The 27,305-nt window shown below is 39.1% G+C and overlaps 1 protein-coding gene across 1 annotated transcript in view; it reads left to right on the top strand.

Moving 5' to 3' along the window:
• Positions 1-27,305, top strand: part of DNAH5 (dynein axonemal heavy chain 5) — a 163,956-nt gene that overhangs the window by 8,621 nt on the left and 128,030 nt on the right. The window contains exons 2-3 of the mRNA XM_064506861.1: positions 19,508-19,642; positions 21,703-21,787. Coding sequence (XP_064362931.1) covers positions 19,508-19,642; positions 21,703-21,787 — 220 coding nt within the window. The remainder of the gene's footprint in view (positions 1-19,507; positions 19,643-21,702; positions 21,788-27,305) is intronic.

The following is a 27,305-nucleotide window of genomic DNA, read 5'->3' as shown; positions in this document are numbered from 1 at the left end:
TTTCTAAATGGAAGCTGATACATGCAGATACCTCTAGGCACAAGAATACATTAAACTCTGTTTCCTTTGAGAAATCAAGGTTTTACCTGGAGGATGGCATAACATTCATTGCAGTCCTATGACATGTACAGGATAATATCAAACCACATCAGATTTTAACTTTCTAAGAAAAAAAGAGAAAAATATCTTAGTACTATTAAACTAACACTAACGACTTAATCTAACCGCTGCTCCAAAGCTGAGTGGGCTTAGTCTAATGTATTGCTCCTGCAATGTTAGAAATATATGCATTATTTGAGGGGCCTTTGGCCTACACTAGACTGATCAGTCCAAATCCTACTATCCTTATAACCCTCATAGTCCATTTTCTTTTCAGAAAAACAAGTAGCTAAAATAACCTGGTTACTGCATCTTGTGCAGCGATGGCATAGGATTCTTAGATCTTTAAATGTAATCAGCCTTTCAGTTTCAGCAATCTGTTGTCGGGCCAGGATGTCACTGAATGATACTTCCACCAGTAGCACTCAGGCTTTGGTGAGAGGTTGATGCACTGTAAATTTTATTTACAGTTGATATAAGCTTCTGCAACTCACACGTATGGGGTGTTGCAACAGTTGCTTATGTTGGTTTTAAAAAAGGAAAATACAGTGACTATGAAGGTAAAAATAGTGATAGCTTACTGTAATAGACTTACAATTTTTGCTGTATTCAAGCATTGAAAAATCAAATTTCCAGGATAAATTCCATCAGTTTATCAAAGCTAAATATTTTCAAACTGCAGCTCCATCTTGTGGAATAAAGTGAGTTATCAGTTTATGTAACATGAAGTGTTGGAAAAGCTTGACTTCCTTTTCATCTCCTATGAACCCTTAAGAAAGGGAAACAAATATCATCTTCAAGCTTCAGTGTCTGTGAGGTTTTACTTTAAAAGACAGATGATGAAGAAAACCTTAAATTGGTACCCCTATCAAGATGGAGGTGAAAACATCTTTTCCAGATAAGTATGGTGATCCAATTAGCTTTCCATGATTTCAGGTAATCTTCCTTCACTACCAAAGCAGAATATATGTCTCACCTCTTGCCTTTTCAAAGCATAAAAAAATTGCTGGTACTGAAGAAAAGCTAAGTTTGAATTGCAATGGAAAAAAATTAAATTGAAGGTATATGATTTTATTCCAATCCAAATAAGCGGTTTTTACATAAATCTCTGCCTTACTGTAGAAGGAGTCTGAACTCTTAAACTCTCCGGTGACTAAGATACTGAGGCCAAGTGACTGTTATGAATTCATAGAAGAATTTCAGATACTTGCACACCACGTTTAGTCTTTTTACAGAAGATCTACCTTAATTCAGCCAACTCTTTATACAGTAGTTGCTGCTGATGCTGCAGCCCTCCAAGCCTTCATTTACATGGAGAAATGAAGGAATGACTGTGTAGTTGGCACAATAGAAGGACAATCCAGAAAGGCATTAATAAAAACACAAGCTGTGAACAGTTGCTGGTTGAAACATTTAATTGGAAAGCTGCTCGGCAACTTGCATTTTTCCTTATTGCTACATGTTATCTTTTAATTGCAATAACACCTGTCTTGAGCATTCAGAAAAATGTACATAGTTGAAGATGCAGCAGCAGCCTACGCTGTATGAGCACAAATAAAAGTGATATTGCCAGGTGGGGAGCACCCGGAGAAAAAAGTAGGGTAGCAGTAGTAAAATGTATATTGGTAGTGTGCAAAGCTACAAAGGTTATAGCTCATCTTGTGGCGATGAATAGAGGTTGCACATGGCTCTGAGTTAAGTGGTCAAAACCCTCCAACCATGAACAGGGCCTCACAGACTCAAAACTCGTCTACTGTGCTATGTAGTAGGTAGTGAGTATTCATGGCTTCCTTCTTGGAATGGCTGAACAAAGTTAGACTTGGAAGGAATGCCAAAAGTAAAATGTAACCCTAATCATGAGTGGATAGTTTGGGGACTGGTGTTCGGAGTAGTTTGTAATACCATAGATCTATATAACAGCCTTCATTCAGGATAGAAAGATAGAAATAGACTTCATGAAAATAACAATTGGCTCAGAGACCATCACTTTATATGTGAAATCAGGATAGTTTCTGATCCCTTTGCATTCACCTACAAGGAATTTTCATCTATCACTTTACACACAATTGCTCAGTTTTGGAAAATTCTGTAATTCTTTGCTGTCATCCTTATTACCTTGCATAGGTTGGTTTTATCAGCAGACTTTGTCATCCTCACAGGTTTTCCCTTTTCCACCTGAATATACTGATAAGTGCACATCCCTGGAGAACTCCACTAGTGACTGCTCTCTAACTGTTCATTTTACACCTACCCTCTGCTTCCCACCATTTAATCAAGTTCTTTACCCCTGGGAGGGTCTTTTCCCTTACACTTTTCCTAGAAGCATTTTACAATGGATCTTGTTGAAAGCTTTTTGCAAATACAGGTCATGTAGACCAATCTCCCTTATGTGAACGCTTATTAACCCCTCCAGCAAACCTTGGTAGATCATGGTGAGTGCCTCTCCCTTTTACAAAAACCTTGTTGACTTTTCCTCAGGAAATTAGGTTAATAGACCTGCCCCTTAATTCTCTCATTAGAATTTCTGTTGTTTTACCTAGACAGCCTTTCCCATCAGTAGTTTCTCATTCTGCTTTACAGCCTGTATTGAAAATAGGCATTTTATAAGCCAGGGACCCGTTCTCTGATACCGATGCAGATTGCATGTCACTTTAAGTAGTTTTGCTCCTTTGTCTTTGACTCGTGTTGGAATTTTTGGGTGACTATCCATCTGACAAATCAGTTGCCATTGTTTTTTGTCAGCTTGTTTTATAATCTCATTTTTTGAGCCTTACTATGTTGCTATTTAAGTGGGAGGTTCCTACAAAGGAAATTTTGAACTTTTCTGCAGCAAAAATGTATGCAAACTTAGTTATCTTCTGTTGCCTTCTGGCAATACTATGATACTTTTTTTTTTTTTTTTTTTTTTTTGGAAGACCCCCTGGGAAGGTTCTGTGATGCACTGTGAAAGAGACTGTTGTCAGCACTTTGTATCTCTTATTAGCTGCTCTTCACAGTGCTTCACTTTGGCTTATTGCATTCTTGTTTAAGCTGCCAGACTTTAAGTCAGCTAGACTTTCTTCATTTCAGTGTTACTCCAGCTTTTGGAGGATACCTTCTTGGTTTTACTCACTTGTTTAGCTATGCTGGCTTACTTGTGCTTTTTCTAAGTCTTTCTTGATAGAAGCTGTGCTGTTGATCTGTGTTTCCAGTATGGTGTCTTTGTGTGTTGTCTGCAAGGATTTTATTCTTTTAACTGCTTCTTTTACCTTCTTGTTTTTATGCAGTTCCTCTTTTTGAAGTAGCATTTGACTGCAAGGCATTTTTTTTTTTACTTTTGTTTGTCCTGCAAGGTTATTGAATTTTGTATCATATTCTCTTTAATACTAATATTTTGAACCAGATTTTGTGCATGGTTAGGCACCAAGGTAGGAGTCACTTGCCTGCTTGAATGTTTTTTCTGGCTCGCTTTTGATGACTATTAATGTCATAATCTAAAAAATTTAGTATGCACACCACCATCTGAAATGGTATTTCCTTAGTGTAGGAGGGGCAGCTGAAGCCTCTTGCTGATACTGTTTCCTATCCCGAGGGCATCTTTGATTGTCATTAGCATATCATGGTCAATACTTTCATCTTGGTCAGGCAGTTGTAACATCCTATATTACGCATATTTTATTTATGCCTGAAATCTCATTTCATTGGGCTCTGGTTGGCTTGTTAATTTGCTTGAACACTGAGTTCCTTTACACTGCTATAGACTTTTTCATCTTTCCTGCATACAGTGTCCCAGTGATTATCTTTTTTATACTAAGTTTCTAATACTATTGTTACAGCAATATCTTCTTTCAGAGTTAGGCATTCCAATTCACCCAGCTTAGTTCCTAGGACTTACTGTGCTTAGCTAATAGAGGGTGTGTCCTTGTTTTGGTTTTCTGTTCCTTTCAACCTTGTTCAAAGGGACAATGTCTGTTTGTCAGCTCTTTGCTACAATTTCCTATGTGACAGCTGGCAGTCTTTGCTCTATGACATGTTTTGAGGACACAGGGGCTCCCAAGACTTCATCCAAGTGGATATGTTGTCTGAAACCACATGCTCATTAGTGCCTGCTAACTTTTCCCTGCTTCAGGATTAAAAAATCCCCTCTAATCTTTTTTTATGGGTAAGGGCTACAAAGTTTCCTTAACTTGTCTCTTCCCAAACGACTATCGTCATTTCAGAAGTGTCCCCAGGTTCTAATGAATCTGGACCTTGTTTCCTTCCTGATCTTCAGTTACACATTGAGATTTATCATTCTCTTTCTTTAGTCTGCTCTTGCTTAGGATATTGGGAACATTTGGGCAGTGTTGGGGACACTTGAAGAATCTGAGGTAGAAGATCTTTGGCTTTGATCCATACCTTACTCTGATTGAAGCTGACAGGCAGAATCTACTCAGAATTGGGGCTGGGAGAGAGTGGAGAAGGTGAGCTATTCTGTAGTTTCTTAAAATGGGAAAAGTACTACTTGCATGTGTGATGGCTGTTTGAATTGAAATTTTCTGTCCCCAGAATGCTGTCTCTCCATTTGGTAAGACTGACAAATCCTGTCTACCTTGGTAAAGAGAAAACTAAATAATAGTTAATTTATTTGGTGGATTGATATCTGTCTACTTATTTCAGAGTTCTTGCTATCTTTTAGGTTGTGTTTTATTTTCTTAGCAGTGAATGATGCGGGCAAACAGAGCCTGGAGAACAGATGCATTGCCTAAAGCAGAACACAGAATTACACTAGGAGTTCATAAGTGTTAGATTAATGCTTTAAGCAGTGCCATCTTTCACCATAAAAAGTTTGTTATGCAGCAAGGAAACATTATCACAGATTAAAATCTTAGTCATATCTCTTACCTAATCACCCAAGGAAGGGATATTCTAACTTGGGAGAAGTTGTGTTTTTGAGCAATGATAGCCTTTTCTTGAGCTGAAATAAGACTTAGGTGGCTGAGCACTTGTACGTGCATTAGATTTTTAAGACGAAAAGCTTCTTTCAGACAAATAACCGTAGATAATTAGGAAATCACTGAATGTGTTGAAGTTTTTGTTCAAAGTAGCAGTTAAAAATCCTTACATTAATCAAAGGTAAGTATTAAAACCTCAATGTTACTTGACCTTGAAGCAATTGCAAGTATCATAGGAAAGTCCACCTTCAGCTTTGATTGTTGTCATTGCAGTTGTATGAAAAGAATGCAGCAGAGTATGATAGGCTTTTCTTTAATTTCCTTCATTTCCAGTCAGCATAGATTTTCATCTATGATATCTATGTGATCATATCCATAAAGGACAACTCTGTTTCTATTTCAGTTACTACGCTTTTTCAAGACTGTATTTTGTGCTCATGGGAAAAAAAAAGGGGCATAAAAATAATGTGCATTTTAGGCTGTCAGCTACTCGATGGCAGCTAACTACTATCTGTAATTAGCCTTAGTAAAATACCCAGCTACTAAAGTCGTGTAGTATAACACTATCAAAAAATCTTTCAGCACAGTGAAATGAATTTTCATAATTTCTTAACTAATATGCCAACCAAATATTTTCATCTGAAAAGTTTTTCTCTAGTGCCAGTTAATTCTTAACTTCCTGGATTTACTGTTCTGTGGTGGTGGCTCCCCCCAGATATGACTTCAATGTCTTACAGGGTACTGAACACAATCAAGGACTATCCAGAGGCTATCCAGAGACATAGGATCTACTAAAAGTATTCGGAGAATGTTGAGAAACAATAGAAGTGTTCATATCCTCCTTAATGTGTATCCTAACTTATTAAACAATAATGCAACTTCACCATGGATCCACCTGAAGGATGTGGGAAGCAAATGGGTTCTTTAAATCACAGACCTGATTGTGGAGCGCCAATAAAATAAAGGGTTAAAGAGCATTTTTTTAAAAAAAATTGTTAATAAAAACTGCAAGAACATCTTTTGAAAATGCTAAAAATGTCTTTATAAATGTTAAGCCTCGTGCTGTGGTCAAATAAGGAGTCAATAAAGATTTTGTTTAATATTAGTCCTGATTTTTCCTCCTCAGTCACTGACCACACAGCCCCACCTTGGGAAGAACTGTTCTGTCCAGAGATTGTTGAATGAACGTGGCATATTAGCTCCATTTATATAGCCATATTACAGTATTCAAATTAATGTTCTTGTGGATATAAAACAAATCCCCAGAGCAAACTTCTTATAGTAGTTTTTCAGCTATACTGTACTTCAAGTTGAACATTATTTGTTGTTGTGGCTTGTAAGGCTGAAAAGTGGTAAAGTTAATGAGAGCCTTGAATATGGTTGCTGACTGAAAGCTTGCTACTCAGCCTTCTGGGTTGTAGGTTGTGTTGGTGCAATAACTTTGGCTCTGCTGGAAGACTCTGCTGGCTTTTGGTACAATGGCAGTAGGTGACCTGATAATGGCAGTAAAGTACAGGTTGAACCACATGATTATTTTCAGATTTCCTTTTTAACACCTAAGGAATTGAAAGATTACAGGAACTTGCTTTCCACATGTTAAAAAAAATTAAAAATTTAAGACCTTAACCAAGACCAGCATCTTATCTAATCATCAACTAGCAGAGTACTTAAAAGGTTCTGAGTGAGAGTTGATTTATGATATATTATAGCTGCAAAGAGGTTTTCTGTGTAGGTTAATGATTTATGGTTATTTGATATTAACACAAATGTGGGTCCAACTAATTAGTTTATTCCCTGGAATAAGGGAGTCATGATTGTCTTTCAATTCATTTAAAAATCCTGTACTTAAACAACTGAGATTTCCTGAGTTTACTTAAGACAATTTTTGCATGCAGATGACTGATAAGCCAACAAACAGAGATGCTCTGCTGGGCTTGTTACTCACAGACAAGAAGGATCTAGTTGAAGATGTGGAGGTCAAGGGTAGCTTTGGCTGCAGTGACCATGAGGCTGTGGATCTTAAAATCCTAAGAGAAGGGAGCAAGACAAATGGTAGAATCACAACCTTTGACCTCAGGAGAGCAGATTTTAGCTTCTTCAGGGTTCTGCTTGGCAGGATCCCAGGGGAGACTGCCCTAGAGGGCAAGGGACTCAGGAAAGCTGTTTGATCTTCAAGGACTTCAAGGAATCTTCATTCCAATGAGTAGAAAGGTGAGTGAACCTGACAGAAGGCCAGCATGGATGAACATGGAGATTCTGGCTGAGCTCAGACATGCACACTCCACAGAAGATGGAATTAGGGATGGCCCACTCAGGAGGAAGATAGAGAAATTGCCCAAGTATGCATGGATGGAATTAGGAAAGCCAAAGCTCACTGGAGTTGAAACTTGTAAGGGAGGTGAAGGGTAACAGGAATGACTTCTGTGAGTACATTGGCAGCAAATGGCAGGCAAAGGAAAATGTGGGCCCACTACTCAGTGGGGCATGGGACTAAGTAACAAAGGACACGGAAAAGGTTGAGGTACTCAGTGCCTTTTTTACCTCAGTTTTCACTAGCAGCATTTGTCTTCCGGCCTTCTAGGTCTTTGAGCCTTTTTGCAGAGTGTGTGAGAATGAAGGATTACCCACAGTAGGTAAAGATAAGAGTTAGGGAGCACTTAAGCCAGTTGGACTTATGCAAGTCCATGGGAGCAGCTGGGATATACCTGAGGGTGCTGAGGGAGCAGACCATATCATTTTGAGGCCTCTCTTTTGTCTTCAAAGAGCCATGAGCATCTGGGAGAGGTCCTGATGACTGGAAAAAGGCAAATGTCACACCCATCTTCAAGAAGAAGATGGAGGATCTGGGGAACTACAGGCTAGTCAGCTGCAGCTCAGTCCCCGGGAAAGTTGTGGAGCAAATTCTCTTGGAAGCCATTTCATGGCACACGAAGGACCAAGAAGATGGCTGGGAACAGCCAGCATAGATTTACCAAAGTCAGCTCCTGCCTGACCAACCTGATTGCTCTCTGTGATCAGATGACTCGTTGCATGGACAAGCAGAAAGCAGTGAATGTTGTTTACTTTGACTTTAGCAAGCTTTTGACATGGTCTCTCATGATATCCTTAGAGTAAAACTGGTGAGCTACAGGCTAGATAAGTGGTCAGTAAAATGGGTAGAAATTGACTGGACAACTGGTCTCCAAGTGAGGTCACTAGTGGTACAAGTTCCAGCTGGTGGCCAGTTAGTAGCACTGTTGCTCAGGGATTGATGCTGAAGCCAATACTGTTCAGTGTCTTTACTAATGACCTACTTGCTCTCAGCAAGTCTGTTGATGATATCGAAGTGGAGGTAATGGTTGATATGCTGGGTGGCTGGGCTGCTGTTCAAAGCAACCTGGATAGGCTGGAGAAATGGGCAGACTGGAGCCTCAACACAAGCAAATGCTAAATCCTACAATTAGGGTGGAATAAGCCCATGTGACAGTACAGGCTAGGGGCAGCTGGCTAGAAAGCAGGCTTACAGAAAAGGAATTGGAGGTCCTGGTGGACAACAAGTTGAACATGAGTCAGCAATGCACCTTGCAGCAAAGAATGCTTATTACCACAAACTGGGCTGGAATAGCAAGACAGTAGCTAATGGGTTGATGCAGCAAGTCCAGTAGTGGATCATTAAAATGGTCAGAGGCTGGAACACATGATGCACGAGAAGACACTGAGAGAACGGGGTTTGTTCAGCTGTAGGAAGAAAAGGCTAAGGGGAGATCTTATTGCAGTCTACAACTACCTGATGTGATGGTAGAGAGAAGACTGAGTTGGATTGTTCTTGAAAGTGCACGGTAACAGGAGAAGAGGCAACGGACACAAGCTAGAACATGGGAAATTTCAATCAGACGGAAGCAATGTTTTTCTTAGCAGTGGTCATAAACACTGGAAGAGGTGCCCAAAGAGGTTGTAGAATCTCCATCCATGGGGATACTCAAAACTCAACTGGACATGTTCCTGAGCAGCGCACAGTAACTGGACTTGCTTTGAGTAGGAAGCTGGACTAGATGACCGCTGGAGATCATGTTCAGTCTACATAATTCTGTGATTCTATGAGTTAGTTGCTATGACCTTATATCACTTGATGAAAAAGCTCTATGTTTCTTAGGTTCTTCCTTAAGAGAAATTTATTTAAGTCAAAAAAGCTTTTGTTGATGTCTAGCAAAATTAAGCCCATTGGGCTGAATTTTTATGTTAGAAATCCAATATATCCTGTGAGGAATTCATTAGTACTCTGAAATATCTCCAGAAATTAACTCATTGTGAAATATTTTTAAGAGCATGTTTAATTTATAAGAGAGAAGGATATAAAAGGTTCAGAGAAAATGTCAAATGTTTACTTTTACACTAAATGCAAGTTGTTGCATTCTTTCTTTTTCAAACATGCATGTGTTAATTGGATTTGACTATAGTAGGTGGGGAAAATTGTATGGAGAATCAACCAAATAATGCAGGAAAAAGATTTTTACTCATGTGGTTTTTATCAACAGTGAGGTTGTCGAGTGATTATAGACATGATTCACATTAATATCAGTGAAGGCAGAAATATTTAGGCATACCCTAAATGTGAAGTAGCTGTAAAAATTTCTATTTTTTTTCTGCCACCTAATATTGAATTTTTTAGTTTTTTTTCTTTCCTGATATTTTCAAGAGGACATTAGACTGCATTCTGTCATGGAAGTGAAAAAATTAAGGCTATTTTAAGAGGGGAAAAAACTTAAGGTTAGTTGCTGAAGAAAAACTGCTATATTAAACAATCATTGTACAACTGAAAAATAACTGAGACTAAGTGTGCTTGTATAAACAACTGAATAGAAAACTTGGTAATTTGATAGTCTGAAGGTAAAAGCTATGTATCAAGCTATTTGAAAACTGCTTGACTGGTGTTGCTATATATCTAAACAGTCATCTGTAATGAGAAGCAAAGATGTCTGTTGACATAAGGATTACTCAAGAAGGCTAAACAGAAATCAGATAAGCAGTTATAAAGTTGACTTTGGCAAATGGTTACATTGCCCTTGAGCATGATGAATTGTATTGAGTGGTGTTTGTATATAAACAATATCACCTTAACAACGCTGTGTTTGGTAGCTGTAATTTTCAGCTCCTAATCTATACACAGTAATTTCTGGTGCTTAGAAACCTCTAGTTTTTAAAGTAGTCCGATTTAGTTTTTAAGGGATTTAAACACGCACTAGAATTTGTTTAAAAAAATAGATTTAAGCTTAATTTTTAGGTTTTTAGGTCTATATTTTCTAGGTATTTTTTAGCATTCCTACAGGTAAGGAATGGAACAAATATGAATGAAAGGTTGGAGGAGGAGTGTAAAACGATGAATAAAGAAGCTTGCATCATGGTTTAAGGCTTATTGATTAAAAGCAGTACCTGAGGCTCATGTTGAATAGTGAAATGTTTAGAGCTGGAAGAAAGCAGCTTTGGAAACAGAGCATTGGCAGAGTCCTAAAGGTAAGGAAAGCTGAACTTTGGACTATGTCCAGCTAGTTAACTGTATAGCTGTTTAAAGGCTTGAATTAAAAGTGTGTTTTTAAAATGGTGTAAGTAGGTGATATTGGTTTCATACAAAATTCTAATTTTATAAAAATGGAAAAACTATTTCCTTTGCAGCAAAAAGTAGTATTTGGGACAAGCATTTGTCGTGAGATGTAGTTTTATGTGTAACTGGTCTTATAAAGTTAGGTTTAGTTACACGGTATGTTTTGAAAGATAAATTTGCCCAGAGAGATACTTTATGTACATGGCTACATGTGCTTAAATCTTGTCCAGATTGTTGCAGTGGTCTGGTAATGGTACAATTTCACTAATGTTATCCTGGCACAAGAGTTTGTGGCTGGACCTCGCAGCAAAACAGGGATGAGCTTTGCCACCAAGGAAGATTCAAGTATAACTTTACTCTTACAAAACTTGTAAAATGAGAACAAACTTTTGTATGCACTACACAGAACTGAGAAATGATATCAAAATATAGAAGCCATTAAGAGTCTTAGATCAATTTAGAAAGTTGGTTATTTGAACTAACTGTTCTTGGCTTAACCTAATATTGGTTGGAGTGACACATACTGGTTGAGGTGACTGCTCTAACTTTTGTAGGGCCTGTGTATTTTTGGAGAGGAGGGGAGAATATGTCTGCTTGTTAACATTCAGGGTGCTTGGAAAGTGTAAAATGGTTTGCAGTTTACAGAGAGATCCAGTGCAACACTTGTGCAATATAAAGCACCTTAGTAGGAGAGGCAGATGGCTATCACGTTAGTTAAATGTGTTTCTGGTGAGACAGTAAATTGACAGTAGAACTAGATGACTTTTTTTACTATTGAGCTTCCCAGTAAAATTCAAGTGTAATAAGTGTCCAGAAGACTTTGATCTGAGAATGCGTGAATTCAGTAATGCATCTGACATAATTTGTTGGATAAACTGTATTCAGGAACAGGTTTCAACTTGTGCAGATAGGGCTTGCACACTGAATAACATTTATGCTAACTCTGAATATTGTAGCTTTTTAAGAAAGGCAATGTGGAAGGACTCATAATTTTCCAGTTTCCTCATTATGAGTCATTAAGTTATGGGGTGTCCTTCTTTTGTAGATGAAAAGCAAGTTCTGCAGCCACGTCACCAACTGCGCTGTGTAATGGAGAAGTTGACAACAGTCGGAAACATCTTGTTTCTGAGGCTGTTGCATCAAAAGACCGACCCCTGACATCTGATCTTTTATTACTTTCTGCTTAAGAATTCATATATACTCTACAGTAATTAGGAAACACTTTTTTTTTGAGTTTTAATGTATTTGTCTCTTCTGATTGTTGGTACGATTGTTATGCTTAAGGGAGTGATAGCTTGCTTAACATTTAAGAAACTTAAGAATCTTCCCCTTACTCTGGTTGAGGAGCAGATATCTACTGAAATCAGTTTGCTGTGCTGAATTCTAGGTACAGTTAACTGGGCTTGTGTCTGAACAGAGCATTTGCAGTGAGATTCTTTGGTGTTTTGGTTATAGAATGGACTTTATGTTTTGTGTAACTAAAGCAAGTTACTTGTTATATCTAGGACTGATCATCAAAAAAGGACTTTTCAGTTAATTAGCTTAACTTAGGACTTGCATCTGTTGTGGGAGTGTGTCATATGGCTTTTCTTATCTGCTTATTTCTTTTTTTAATGAGTGCAGACTAAGGGAAAAAAACGAACAAAACGAAAAGTGGTTGTGCTGCTGTTTTTAAAATGAAGGACTGAGGTAAAGCTGTGCTATATAATAATTTGGACAGTCCTTCCAGGCATCTAAGTGAGAAAGCATTTATTTCTGGTAAATGACAGTCCATCTGGATCCTCCTATGTAATAGAACATTAGAAGGAGGCTTTGGTGTATGACCTGCACTACAGGTGCTAGAGGGGACCCCCTGCCTTCGGGTTTGCTTGAGAGGGTTACTGCACATACCCACAATTCCTCTCTTACAGAAAGAGAAGATAGTTTAAGTTTTTTAGCAGTTCTTCCATTTTCAAATCTTACTCTCACAGTGTTCTCTTAGATGGTGTTTATTTGAATTACATAAACTGCTTGTTTGTTAGAGGTAATGTTTTGGTGTATGCACTTTAGTGAAGCCTGCAGGGCATAAAATAGAAACAAATTCCTGGGGTTTGACCATACTGCTGTTTTGAAGCAAGATGGGAAGGCAGTTATGGTTAAGTTTTTTTCAGTCGAAAGACTGAATTTTGAGAATACACAGACTGCTGAATTTATTCATTGAGGTTTTGGCTGATACAACTAGGCTGAGTGTCTAATGGCCTGAAATAAACCCCTATGCAAAAATAAGGAAGGAAACAAATCTGGAGTAGAAATCTATTTGTACCTCCATGTGCCTTTAGCTCATTGATGTCTAGCCCTTAAAGATAAAAAAAAAAAAAAAAAGGAGAGAGAGAGAGAAAGCATGCGAGTGCTCACTATTTTTTTGCAATTCATTCTCTGAGATAGCTCATTCTGAGTGAAGAATATCTTAAAAAAATATTCTTTAAAATGTAGACAAATGGAAACTGATACTTTCACCAGCATACTGCAACAAGGGCCTTGACTTGGTAGCACACTTGGTAATAATTCTAAGAAAAGTAGCAAGATAGTTTCAAGTGCATTTTAGACAGAAATTTCTTACTATGATAGACCAGTATAATCCGGCTGCTTCTGGCTTTGTCCCATATATTCTTAAACTGAAAAAGAGAAATCAAAACATGTTTCTGATTACTACTGAAAAGGAGACACTAATTGATGCATGCTTTATACCTTGAAAACTTAGTAGTAGGTCCATAAGGGCAAGTTTGAGGCCTGAAGTCTCTCATTTGACTGTCCCAACATACAGATATAAAAAGACTAATGTAAATTATCTGAGCTAATGTTTCCAGTCTAGCAGAACTTCTGAGCATTTTTAACTATTTAAATTAATAACTTGCTATTAGCATTGAAAGCATTGAAGCTAGGTCTGCTGTACTTTTTTGGGACATCCTAATCCTAAAAAACTTTTTGTATTCGGGGGTTTTTTTGTTTGTGTTTTTGTTTTTCCTAGAAGATGTTTTCTGAAGTACAGTCGATGTGCAATTGAGACGTGTGGAAACTGAATATTTGAAGGCCAAATCCGTACATATTGCTTAGTGTCAGAGTCTAACACTCTCTGAACAGATTCTTTTACATATTCCATGCATGGAGGGTATAATGTTTAATATCAAATTTACTTATTTGAAAGTATTTGACATTACATGGATTTCTGATTGAGCAGAGTGATACAGCAATATACTGAAGTCAATATACAAGGGTAAGTTACACTTAGCAAAATATAGCAATTGCAATATACAGTTGAATCGCAATACAAATGTAATTCCCATTGCCAGTCTCTATAATATCCTCACTGTCATGACGGGGGGTGTCCCCAGTTGCCGGGAAGGAACACATGGATTGAAGCCAGCTCAAGCCCATTGCGCTCTTCAAAATTTGTTATTTGTTCAGTTTTTATACTCTGTGTTGGGCTGAGCCACATATACACTCCCACCACAAATGGTCTGGCTACCTCAGGGAGACATTCACACTCTTTTGATGAACTTGGGGAGAAACATTTATACAACCAGTTGATCCACTCAGCTCACATAGGTGTTTATCTAAAACAAAGGCCACCCTCTGGTCCCCTTTGTGTTGAGATGAATTCAGCATTTGGTGCAGCAGCTGTGGTCAGTGACTGCTTATGTTGGTCCCTGAGCTTTGTGGGCACATTGCCCTTGCCCATCTCCTCCGAGCCTTCTTCTGTTTTAGGGGTTTATTGGCTGGTCACACTTAGGCAACAAAATGGCTGTAAGAGGCCTCAGTACAAAACTAAATATATCATGTTGATGTACTCTGGGAGTGCAGAGGAGTGTGTTGTCACTCTGACATATATTAACAGCCTGTCCTGTGTAGGACAGGAAGAAGTTGCTCTGCCTGACTCAAAGCTGGTGAGTCAGCTGGAGTTCTGTGTCCCACCTAAGGTGTTTCTGTTAAAGCTTGGAGGAATCCTTCCAGGAAACACTTGCTGCTTTATCCAGCTCATGCCATGGTTACCTCATTTAATATTTCCACACAGATAGCTTGCAGCACAGCTTTCAAACTAGACATTGGAGATTAATAGAGACTGTTCTCCAAAAGTCTGGGTTATTACAGTCTTCTGTTGGGTGGCTGGGCATTGGGAAAGTTAGCCAGTAAGTTGTTCTCAAAGCTTTGGCTGGAGCTATCCAAGCGCTCCTGGCTGGCACTCCTTAAGCAAACCCCACAGATTGCCTGTGTAATGGGACACTTATGGGGGGATGAAATTACTTTTATGTACCTACTTTTATTTTTGGGAGCTTTCTTCTGATTCTATGCCTTCCTAAGGGATTTTCTGTAATTTATAAATTTAATATTTAATCAGCCAAATGTCTGTTAAGACATTTAAGAAACATCTAATTGCTCTTAGCCCAGGCTTTTGAAATGATGGTGCACTTTAGCAAGACTAAGGGGAGTTGTTAAGCATCCAAAAACTCTCAGTTGAATGTTGATGCAATGTTTAATAGTGCTGAACTTGGCTGTGAACAAGTGGATTAATCAGAGTGAAAGGAGTTTTTTTCAAGGCTGAAAGGAAGTGGATGCTTCTCATCATGAACTGAAAACTGTATTTCATGTCAAAAGACAAAATGTTGTTCCAGTTTATATCGATGTATAACTGCACTAGTAGCAGTTTATTATAAAGCCTTGTAGAGCAGATCGAAGAACTTCCATCATGTTAACAGATGTGGAATAAATGATCCCTAAATTTGACCAGTGCCTGAAGAAATGTGTAAATAACCTGGGGGGGTGGGGGGAAGTCTGTTAGCCAAGAGTATAACTGAAAGAGCTGGTATGACTGTTGATCCATAACAAATTAGGGAGAGGTTTTCTACTGCATTTTACTCTTCATTGGTAAAGGGTACATATGGACATGTTTACTTCTACCCCTCAAAATCTCTAGAAATTCCCATTTCCCCATTTTCCTTGCTGTTGGTGGTGAGAATAACAAACCACATAAACTAATGCTCATCTAGAGAACTCATGATATTTGGGAGCTGTGTGAATGAAAACAATGCTGGAAAAAGTAGTTTTGTTACCATTGAATGTTAATGAGCTAGCAAGTGGACACTATGCCTGACACAGTAAACAGTTTTAACATAATATACAATACTTAGAGTTCTGAAAGCAAATTTTATTATTATTATTCTTCCAATTAGATAATTTCAGACTTCTTATATGAGTGAGGGCAGATACCCGTTCCTTAGAAACTGTTCTGTATTTAGTGGGCCTTTTGTTTCTCAGCTGCTGTTCTTGTCTTATGCTTTAACTAACTGTGTCTGATTTATGCAATGAAAAAAGCAGTTTTTCAACACCAAACAACTTCTTGGTTTATTTTCTTACTTTTAGCTCACAAACTGACTCTTTAAGAGTCATGAACTCACAATAGTATTTTAGAGATGTTGTGAATCAGGATATTCAACAGACAACTGAATGGAAATGTTTTTGATAGTTGTCATTGAAATATTTTTTTCAGCCATGTCTTGAGAAAGTTGCCCCTTCCCAACCCTCTGCTGAAGAAATGCAGACGATTAGTGTGGCATACTGACGTTGGATCAAAAACCTGTGGGCTGTTGCTGACAAAAGAAGGCCACTTGTCATCTTTGCCTAGTATTCAGATTTACTTGTAAGCATGCAGACAGCAGCTTGGTTTGAGCTTCTCTCGCGAGGGATAAATGAGAGGAAGCGCCCACAATTTCTGTGAGGAATGTTGTCCTGATTCTCCAGTGTTCCCAAGTTTTGAGTTTGAAACAGGTGATATTTTGAGAAAGAGGTCTTGGCTGTAATTTTCTGGAAATGTACACTGACCTCTTCAAAGTGAAACCCATTTTTTGTGAAGATGGAGCTTAAGGCCTAAGTGTGCAGAAATTGCTTCTGCTTTGAGAATAGTGTTACTGATTCCGTCAAAACATCTACATGTAAATACTGTCAGAAATGCCATGCTTAATGAACAGTTTGCTAGCCTTGAAAACTCTTGATAACTTGGAATCAGCAGAGCATGTTGGGAACAGGCACCAACTAATGAACAGCTGACAGGCAGTAGGCTGTGTGTAACTGAATTCCTTAGACTCTCGTCATCTAGCTGTGAGGCACAGCGAGGACTGCGAGAACCCTTCTCAGGCTGAGTGTTTTTTGCCGTTGACAGAACTGCTCCTTTGTTTTTGTGTGGTTTTGGCTTTCAAGTTAACGTTTATTTCCTCTTACGTGTGGACAGTTATCACCTTGTGTGGTAAGATGTCTCTGGTTGAGGCTCTGGATGGCAACCTCTGGTGACTTTGCTATTGCCTTTTGAATGTGTAATAATCTGAAAGCAAGCAGATGAATAAAAATGTAAGCGTTTACCCTGCAGAGCCTTTGTTTTGGAATCTACAGCAAAGATGTCCACAAGCAGTTAATAATCAGCGGGTCTTAATCATAAAGCAGTAATGCACGATGGGGATTTAATTCCCACTGAATGTTTGTTTGGTATATGGGGGGTTTTTTAGTGTAGGATTGATATAAACAAGGGTCCAGCAGAGCTGGTGTATATATTCTGGCACGAGGTGTCAAGTCAGCAAAAGTGGGGTTGAGTCAAGGAGTTAAATAGCCTGTCAAAAGTAAATGATATGCGTGGGTCTTGCAAGGCATTTTCACCTTAAAGGAAGTGAATGAAGACTTATCTCTTTTGAGGTGTGAGTTAAGACATTGCATATTCAAGAGCAAGGCAGATCTAGGGACAGTGAGTACTGTAGCAAGGATGCGATAGTGGTTCCCCAGCTCACCTTCTTATGCAGTGGTGACAAAAATGGGATTTTTTTGCAGAGGCAAGGGCTAGGGTTATAGAAGTGCCTTCTGATGATTGTAGCAACAGAGAAATAAGAGTTTGTCATGGGGAAACACTTCATTTGGAGAGGATAAAAAGTTCTTAGAAATGGAAGATTATCAAGATATGAAAGAAGAGAGAGAGGGCCTGTTCTTGAATTGCACTGTAGAGACTATGAGGGAAAAAAACACATGCAACTCATGTTAATTTGAGAGAAATCCACCAGACGAATGCAAATGCCTTCCAAGGATGATACATGATCACTGCAAATGAACACCATAGTCTGCATACAGCTACAGCTTTACTATCTATTTAATAATTCCCTGTTTTCTGCTTACAGAAACAACTCATTAAAAGAGTTTAAGTTAATTAGACTTTTAAAATTTTGTGATATATTAATGAATGCTCTTATTATTAGACTTAGACATCAAATACTGCCTCATTCCATGTGAATAGCCATACACAATTGCTAATAGATATGCTATAGGATTCAAGAGACTGAAGTTTAAAGAACTGGAGCCATTAAAATGACTAAAACAAACATCAGGATATGATCGCCTCGTTTAAGAAGAAGGTGCTTATGATTTCAACTTGCATTAATTGGCAAGCTGTAGGAGGAATAGAAGCTAGGAACATTTCAATGGCCATCTGGAATTAGGTGCTGATAACTGCAGTAAAATGAATTCCTTGTTTTTGAATATATCTGGAGTTCTACCCTGGAAACATAGCAAAATGCAAAAGTAGGTAATGTCAATATCATTTTAGTGAAATAAAAAGAACTTTTTGCTGGCCTAAATAGAAAATATCTAACTGGTAGTGGTCATATTTTTCCATATTAAAGATACATTGCTAGTTATGCTCAAATTACTGAAATAACGAAGCTCATCTGATGGATTCTGGAATTATCCTCTGGTGTGAAGCCTACCCATCCAAAAAAAGTTGCCTTTCGTATATCTAATTAGGGTAAAAATTTCTACCCTGATTTGAGAACATGCAGGAATGGCCAATCCTGTGATGACACTGCACCTCTGAGAAAGCGGAGACCATGTTAGGGGATGATAGAGCTAAAATTGCATAAAATGCATGTACAAATTAATCTGCTACTTCATTCTTTAGCCATATCTGCATAAAGAACATGATTTGTATGTTTTTCTTTAACATGAAAAAAAATTCCAGTGCATTCAGCATATGTGTGAACATGCTAGTTACTTACAAGTTTATCAAATATCTGAAAATTCCTTCAGGAACTAGGAAAGATATTTACATAAGGGTATAAAGTAAATTATGCAAGTCCTATTGGCTCTGCAGAAGCTTGTGGATAAATCACTCGTGTACTTTATAGAGTTACCAGATTTTTCATAATCACTGGGGAAATAAAGACTGAGTTCACACCAATGAAACATAGTTCTAAATTTCTTTTGAAAATGAAATGATATTAAATTTTGTAATCTGCAAGCACAATAGTACCAGTAACTACTCCAGAAGGTTATTTCGTCTATAATGTAATGAGGTGTTTTACATATGGGAATTCAATTTAATTAGAAGAGGAACCATACTGCTTGAAGAATAGTATAATAGCTACAGTTAAGCATATTTGTAAACACTTGTGTACCTTGAGGCTTGTTGCTTTACTTCTCATTACATTAAGGAGATAATATATGAAATGCCAGCTTCCTCCAGTAGCACTTCCGTCTTTATTGGAGAACACTTACAATATCTGACATGAGTAACAAAAATGGGTCAGAATCTTGGGTAGATTTGATGGTTGTATGTGAATTGACTGAAAAGCTAGGACTAATGGCCTGAGGAGTTGAAGAAGACTCTGGCAAAAAGGAGGAGCCTTACATATAAAACGTCTCTCTTTTTCTAGGGAGACTTTCAACAAATAAATACTGCTATATAAAAAGCCCGTTGACAGAAATTTTGTGCTAAATTTGGTAATGGAACACAGGAAATCAACTGTAAAATTTTAACATGAGTTACTTTTAAAAATTTTATTTGATTGCATTTAGAAACATAAGTCACAAGTATGGAAGAATATAAAGTCCTTTTTGTGTTTTATAACAGCAAAAGCTCAAGGAGGAAAGGGAGGCTAAACGTGCACAGCTGGATGGCAGGCATGATTACTTAGTGGATACTGTTGCCTCTTGTGTGAATCTGGACAGAGCAGAAGTAGAAGATGCTATTCTCGAGGGTAACCAGGTAACCCGATGCATTTGATAAGAGAAGCTGATCAGGTGCTTTAGGACTGATATTAACACCAAATACTTGGGGATATAGTTGTCACATTTCATGTTTTTGCATATTGAAATAGTCAGTTTTCCTTCTTGTGGAAAAATATTTCCCACCATTTTGTAATTAAGTTGAACAAAAGTCCCCTTCCATGTTTTAGGCCCTATTGTAATAATATGGATTTTGAAAATAATTAGAATTTCTGATTTCAAATGGCTATAGATCTTGCACTAAACCTGTGATTGCATTTCATATTGCATGTACAGCGTGAAGTCTCTCAGACCTTGGATGTATAGTACAATCAAAAAAGAGTCCTGTCCACACCAGGATGCACATTAATTATTGTTGTTTCCATTAGGCTGCCACCAGCATTCATGACAGTCTGTTTTTTGAGCTAGTTTAGGGAATTAAATTGACTAGAAAACTCCTTGATAAACTAGAATGGCTAGTGACCTGACTACATGAGAGTTAGTGTTGGTACTAGGTAAGCAGTTGGAAATACATATCTTGAGGAAAGGATGCATTGCAAAGTGATGATTTTTTTTCAGTGGCAGCCCATGTTTAGCTCAACATAGGGTAATGATTAATACTTAGCCCTTAGAAAAAAAGAAGAATACTGAGATTTATCCTGTGGTTTAAATAGAACTACTACTTTGCAATTTATGGTAAGTATTGTACGCAATGGAGATGCACTTTGTGATTTGAAAAGAAATAACTATTTTTTAAAACCTAGGTAGACCACAGATAAATCTTATTGTACTCCCTGTCACTAACATAATCATGATGTAACTTTTTTTTCTGTCTTCAATATACACATTTCACTGCTGATATGTTGAGAACTTGGAGATGATCCAGTGGAGGGCTACTGAGATGGTTAGGAAATAGGGCATGTGAACTATGAGGAGAGGTTGGGGGGCACTAAGAGATTAAGGGATTATCAAATATCAGTCTGCAATTGCTTGAAGAGTAGTTGCAGAGATGACAGAGCTGAACTCTTCCAAGCAATGGCAGAAAACATAACAAGGGGCAACAACCACAACTTGCAGATTGGACATTAGGAGACCTTTCTTCCCCAGGAGAGTAGTGCAGAATGGGAATAGGTTACTCAAGCAGCTTGTGGAATTTCCATCCCTGGAGATTTTTGAGATTCAGTCTAGGCAAGGCTCTGGATGACCTGATCTAATGTTGGCCCTAGTCCTGCTTTAAACAGGAGGCTAGCCTACAGGCTTCCCAGAGGTCCGTTCCAACACTTCTGTGATTTCATGTGATACAGGAAAATTAGCTATGCAGAATGCTGACGTGCAAGTTAAAATGCAGAAATTGTTTCAGCCTTTGAGAAATTGTTTCAGCCTTTGTGCATTTTTATCTCTAAATGGGTTTCCTGGCAAATTGTATTGCCTGAGAATAATTGTCAGATGAAGAAATATTGGCAGCTGTTACACTTGGAAAACAAGCTAGAGTAAAATGTAATTAGTTATTTTGACCTCTGCTTGGAGGGCTCAGCAAAGATTTCCTGGAACAGCAATTTACATGGTCTTGGAGTAACTCAGGCCCATTATTAATGGAACAGGGATCAGTGTGGTTTTCCTTCTGCTGCTAATGGTCTGTTAGAAAGCCTGGGCTTTTCCTCCACCCTTGAAAGCACAAATGGTACCAGTAAATGTTTCTGAAGAATTTCTATGAGAAGCCTTTTCCTGACGAAGGCTACTATATACTAAATATATGCAATGAAACAATGTCCCGCAGATCCAGAAAATTAACTGATTAGACATGAGTATTCAGTGCTGAAACACTGAGCAGCACATCATCACACAGAAATTAACTTTCTTCCCAGTCTTAAATGGCCTCTAGATTAGATTTCTAGACGAATTAATTTTTTGAGCAGTAGTAACTGGACGTGGTATAATTTTAGTATTGAACAAAGATAATGAAATGCGCATTTGTCAGTACTTGCTGTTAAAAATCTGGGCAAGTTAAACTTTTTGTAGTGGGTGTGCCAGTCACAAATACTTTAACATGATCTCAAACAGATAGAGCGCATTGACAGATTCTTGGCAACTGGAGGGCTGCATCATCTGATGTTCTACTATCAAGATGTGGAGACAACTGATACAGGTAAAGTAACAGGTTTTCCTGCAATGTGTTAAGAGTTTTGTGTGTAAGCATGCAAAGGCAAAGTGAATGATTAAGTTTTCATAAACCAGAGTTTAAGGCAAGTCAAGCTTTCTCATATTGGGATATCTGGCACTTGCTTATGAAAGGAGGATTGATAAAATTAGTGAAATTTATTATTGCACTTTTGCACATTGCTAACCTGCAAAAGCAAGCTACTGCCTTGTGAATCTAGCAGTTCTTGCCCGAGGGATTGGAAAATCCTTTTAAATAAAGGACAACTTCCAGAGAGGATGAGAAGTTTACAGGTGCTGCACCTCCTCCCTCCCAGTTACACCACCGGTTTACCCTGGGAGTCCTCCGCCCAGCCCCAATTTCTGGTCACATGATCATTTGCCCTGTCACCACCCAAGTGTGTCCTTATTTTGGGTGACATGACAAACAGCCCCAGAGGCCCCCAATTTGGGGCAACATGACCATCTACCCAGGAGGTACCTTCCCCTCCCTTCCATTCACATCCGCTTCCCTTCCCTGGCACTCCCCTTTCCTACCACGCTTCTTGCAGAAGGCTCCTTTCCCTTTACCCTGGAAGCCCCTGGGGCCCTGGTGACTGGGGGTCCCCTTGGCTCGCGTCCCGACATCGTGGGTGTTGCTGCCCTTGTGATGCAGCCACACCCTGGGTGAGCTCAGGGCTCCCCGGGACTGCTTGGTGTGAGTGTGCCCCAGCCATAACTGGAGGGCCAGAAGTAAACTGAAGGGCCAGAAGTAACTGAAGGGCCCTCATAAATGTATGTACGTATGTCTGTGTAAATATGCATGTTTTTGTATATATGTAAACATAGACCTGTATAATTATATATTTATACATATTTGTGCACTGATATACTTGTCTATACTTTATGTATTTTCACATATATGTATGTGTGTATTTATATACACTCCTGAAAGGAATAAGAAGATTGTTTAGTAAGATATGACCAGCTTTATTAAAATTTAAATGTGCAGAGAAAGAAAACTGAATGAAAAGAAAATACAGACTCAAGGACCACCAGTTTAGAAACCTGCTGAACAAGTTTTAACATGCCTGGGACAGGTCTGAGTTGAAGCAGTGGAAGGGTATTTGAGAGGGTGTGAGGCAAGGGGTCAAGCCTGTGAAAATAATGAAGAGTCCGCCTTACCCACGCCCAAACTGATCAGGTGACCCTACTGTATCATTGTGTTAACCTTTGGTCTTTGTGCTGTGCTGCAAGATGCTGGCAACATGGAAAGGTGGAACAAAAAGCCAAATTCAGGGCAGCATGTGCATGGCATCAGTACTCAAAAGCCTCCAAAAGATCATGCCACCAAAAGAAATGGATGTTGGTCTGGTGGTTAAGAAGCAGAAGACAGAGGTGTGTGTGAGATGAAGTGTGGGCTGGAGGCTGCCTTTGCCCACAGCTGTGAGTGAGTGTACAGTTGCTTCCAAAACTATCACAGCGTGCAGCTTGTGCTATACATTTTTCTTCTTCTTAGGCAGAGTTCATAAAAGAACTTTTTGTGCTGATCATTCTGGGGCCATGGTTCACAGGCTAGCAAAACAAAAATCCCAGTTATGGGATGGCTGCTAATTAGTAAATAAAGTGTATTTTTTTGGCTTCACATGCATCTTGTTGGCTGAAGGGGTTAAGCTTACTACATGCCTCTTAAAGTACAAACTGTTTTTTAAAGCTGGAGGGTCAGTGAACATTTCTTCTGCTAGGGCAGATGACGACCCCATGAAGGGGACCTCCAGGACACTGTGTCTCTGCAGAGCAGGAAACTGTGCCCCTACAAGTTTAGAAAGATGATGACCCCCAACAGGGTTCATCAGATGAATTCCATAGCCCTAAAGCGTCATTTCAGTGTTCAGTTTTATGCCTGCCCTCCAATGCAGAGGGGGAGAAGGAGGAAGAATGGTGTGCATTTTGTGGCTTCCATGAAATGTGTGGTGGCGGGAGTGGCTCATGTGGAGATTTGGGGCTATGCAATATGGCGAAAATATCTTAATTTAGACCAGTTATCGCTTCACAAACCTTATGAAACTTTTGTGCAATGTGCAGATCTTTGACCGCTTACACTAGAAATTGGAAGCTGCTGACTATACCCAGCACTGTCTTGAAGCTGTAAGCATATGTGGCTCTTTATGTTCTTCCACTCTCACTTTAAACAATGTGAACAAGATGATATGAAGACAGAGAAATTTTTAGACTATTTCAGAGAAATGGATGTACAATTAATCACCCAAGGCAATAAGCTTGTGTATAGAAGTCACCAGCTTCTGTATATGTTTCACAGTCTCTTTAAATTTTTTATCCAGGAAACTAAGCAGTCATGGGGCCCCATTTTTTAAAATTCTACTGTAAATCAAAATTGTGTAGGTCCTCCTTCTCCTTATGGGGTGCACAAGTTAATGCTGGGAGGAAAAAATGCAATTCTTGGCCTGGCATGCAGCTATTGGGAAGAAGATCTTAGACCTGTGAGAAGAACTGTTACTATTGCCAACAAGATGTGAAAATTTTCGGAGGTGCCAGCATCTTATACAGCAGGTTATACAGGACTGAGGACTCATCACACATTCTATGAAAAAGATGATGATGAAATTGTGAGAATGGGTCACTGTTCAGATCCCTTTTAGTGTATTATGCTGGCCTCCATTTGCTTGGCTATGTAGCAGACTGTGTTCCTCAAACCTAAGACTGTTGTGCTATTCCTCTGCCTTTCTGGCAATTGTCCTGGAAACAGGTCTTCTTGATTGCTGCTGTGACTGCCAACATGCATGCTTAACACTTTCAGACCCACCTCTTTAATGGTATTTAGTGTTGGTTGTGAGCCAAGCCTCTTCACGTCCCAAATGCACTCCAGCTGCTATCTGCACTTCCTTCAAAAACAGCAAGGCATAGGTAATAACTAGTTTACAGCCCCTTGTTGCTGGTGCGTTCTTCAAACAAAAGTGTTTGTTGCCTCAGCTTATTTTTTACATCCACAACTGCTCAACAAAACCTTTTTGAAAAAACAGGTTGTTGTGGTTGGTCCCAAAAGTTCAGTTTTGCTACTCTCTGCCATCACAGCCTAAATCCTTGATTAGCCATGTGGCATGACTACTTCCTGCTGCTTGTCTGTGTCTTTGTGGAACAGATCCATGGGAAAATGTGAGGACGCTCTGTCATGGCTGTAATTGAAAAGCAACTCAATAAATGTGTGGTAGAGGTAACAGTTCCTGCTCTGGCTTTATAGCTCAGTCCTTCAGCATAACATCCAGCTGGCTGACTATAGATGCCGGTGGGAATTCATCAGACTCATGGCACCTCCAGCACTGATGCTGGCCCCATCAACTTTTACAATATTGCAGCAAAGGGGTTCCGATATGTAGCCTTGCCTATTCCTGGCTATGAGAAAGTCAAGAGGTACTGCTTCTGCAATGGCCAAAAGTGGAGGAACCTCAACGAACAGGCTTTTCTCAATGCTGGTCTGTGTTAGGGACACATCAAACAAATCCAGCTCTGATATGCTACATTTTTCTAAGCAGCTGTGAACAAAAGTCATCTGGAAAAGGCAACTGTCCTTTTAAAGAATTGAGGCAATCTTTCCCTTCTGGGGTGTGACATGTCTATTTTTCTTTTAAAGCTCTTTCTTTGAATATAGATGAGCCTTGAACTGTCCTGCTTTGCCACTGTTTCCAATGTGTCCAGAATGGACTGAGATTTTTTGCAATGTTTTGAGTGGCACTTTTACTGTGCAGCTGAACAGTTTCTAACCCCCTTTTCAAAAGTGATATGGCTATTCTAAAGAAGCTGCAGAATATGCCATGTAGTCTAGCTCCACACATCATAGGAAGGCCCTGAAAACTGGGGTGACTGTTGCTAGCCTGACCTCCATAATTATTGAAATACATGGGGGAGTCCCTGTCATTCTTCACTACTGCCTTGTTGATGTACTTCCTTAAAATAACAGAGCCTTCTGGAAGTGCAGATGCAGATTCACAGTCACCTTCCCGTGGTGAAATGAGATGTGTTTGTTCTGGACAATGTTTATTTCAATGCTTAATGTGTCATTGTGCTGTCAGTTCACTGGCATGTAATGCTCTTATTGTATGTCACATTCAAAGTCTCACTGTTATTATTTTGACCTGGAATGCAGCACGATTATGGGACCAAAAAGTGTTTGACAAGCTGATGCTTTGGAAGATTCCTACAGAGGTAAAGAAAGTGAAGCCCTCCAGTGATGTCAGCTGTAAAGGGAAATTTCTTAGCAGCCATCCCTGGCGAAGCTCCCCAAACATGCACAAGCTTCTTAGGTGTACAAAAAGTGTAAGGGTTTTCTACTGTTTTAAGCTTTGTTTTACTAGTCACAGGATTGTAGACCAGGCCTACTGCTGAAGCTTTGCTATGGGTACCAATAACATTATTTATATATTCCAAAAATAGGGGCATGGCTAGATAATAAACTCACCGCAAAGTATAATGCAATGTCCTACTGTACGCCCTATTTCAAAGACTTTGTATTAATGTTATTCTAACTCTGAAGGTATTGTTTTTCTGCTAGTACCACCTACCACTTGCTGGAGGTATCACCAGCTATATGGCAAAATCTGAACCATCTTTTTATGGGAAAACCCAGGTGCAGGTGTTCCTGGGCAGCCTGATGTAAGAAGTTCCATCTTCTGTCTCCCCCCCCCCCCCCCCCCCCCGCCCCCCATCCAGCCCCGACTGCTAAGCTGCTCGGATTTGGGAGGCTTCTGTCCAGCTATTAAATTTCTGGGGCCAGCTATGCCACTTCAACATCTGTTACTTTCTTCTTTTCCCTTTTGCAACAGGGACCTTTTCACATTTGTAAACTGTGTCCTTGCTGAGAGGTTCAATATTGAAGTTCTTTGGGGTAAAATATCCCCCTGATAGCTAATTGTAGTCTATTAAGTGGTATAATGGTACTTGACCCCTTTTTACAATTTCAGCTGCTATGAAAATTTCATCTATAAACATCTGCTCATAACCTTTCCAAAACAAATTTCTTTATTCTAGTCATCCTTGCGTGGTCTCCCTGTCTGAGCAAAGCTTGCAATTTTGTTACTTTTAAATCAAATGCTATCCATGGTTTTCCACACCCTTGCAGTGGGAAGGGTTTGTGTTCACAGGTCTGTCTCTGATAGGTGTGAGGCAGCTGTGACTATAGCTCTTTATAAACTCCCATAACACACTGAGGGAGCAAAAGATGTTCCATGCTTCAAAATATCTCCACATTTTGGAACGTTCTGCCATGAAGGCTTTTACTTCATTGTTAGTAGCAAACTGGTGAACATTATATGGCTTTAATAGATTGTTTAAAGATTGTTAGAAATCCTTTTCCCCAGTCTGAGAGTAATTTCTAAGGTGTGTGTTCCCCAATTAAAAAAAAAAAAAAAAGAACGTTTTAAAAAGCTCTAGCTATCTCAGAGCCGATGTTGCCTTTTAGACTCACAGCTCAGGCATGTTTGGATAAAATGTTTGTCACTGTCAAGATGTGCTTA

The sequence above is a fragment of the Dromaius novaehollandiae genome, chromosome 2, assembly GCF_036370855.1.
Source record: "Dromaius novaehollandiae isolate bDroNov1 chromosome 2, bDroNov1.hap1, whole genome shotgun sequence".
NCBI lineage: Eukaryota > Metazoa > Chordata > Aves > Casuariiformes > Dromaiidae > Dromaius > Dromaius novaehollandiae.
This window is presented reverse-complemented; position numbering and strand designations above follow the sequence as displayed.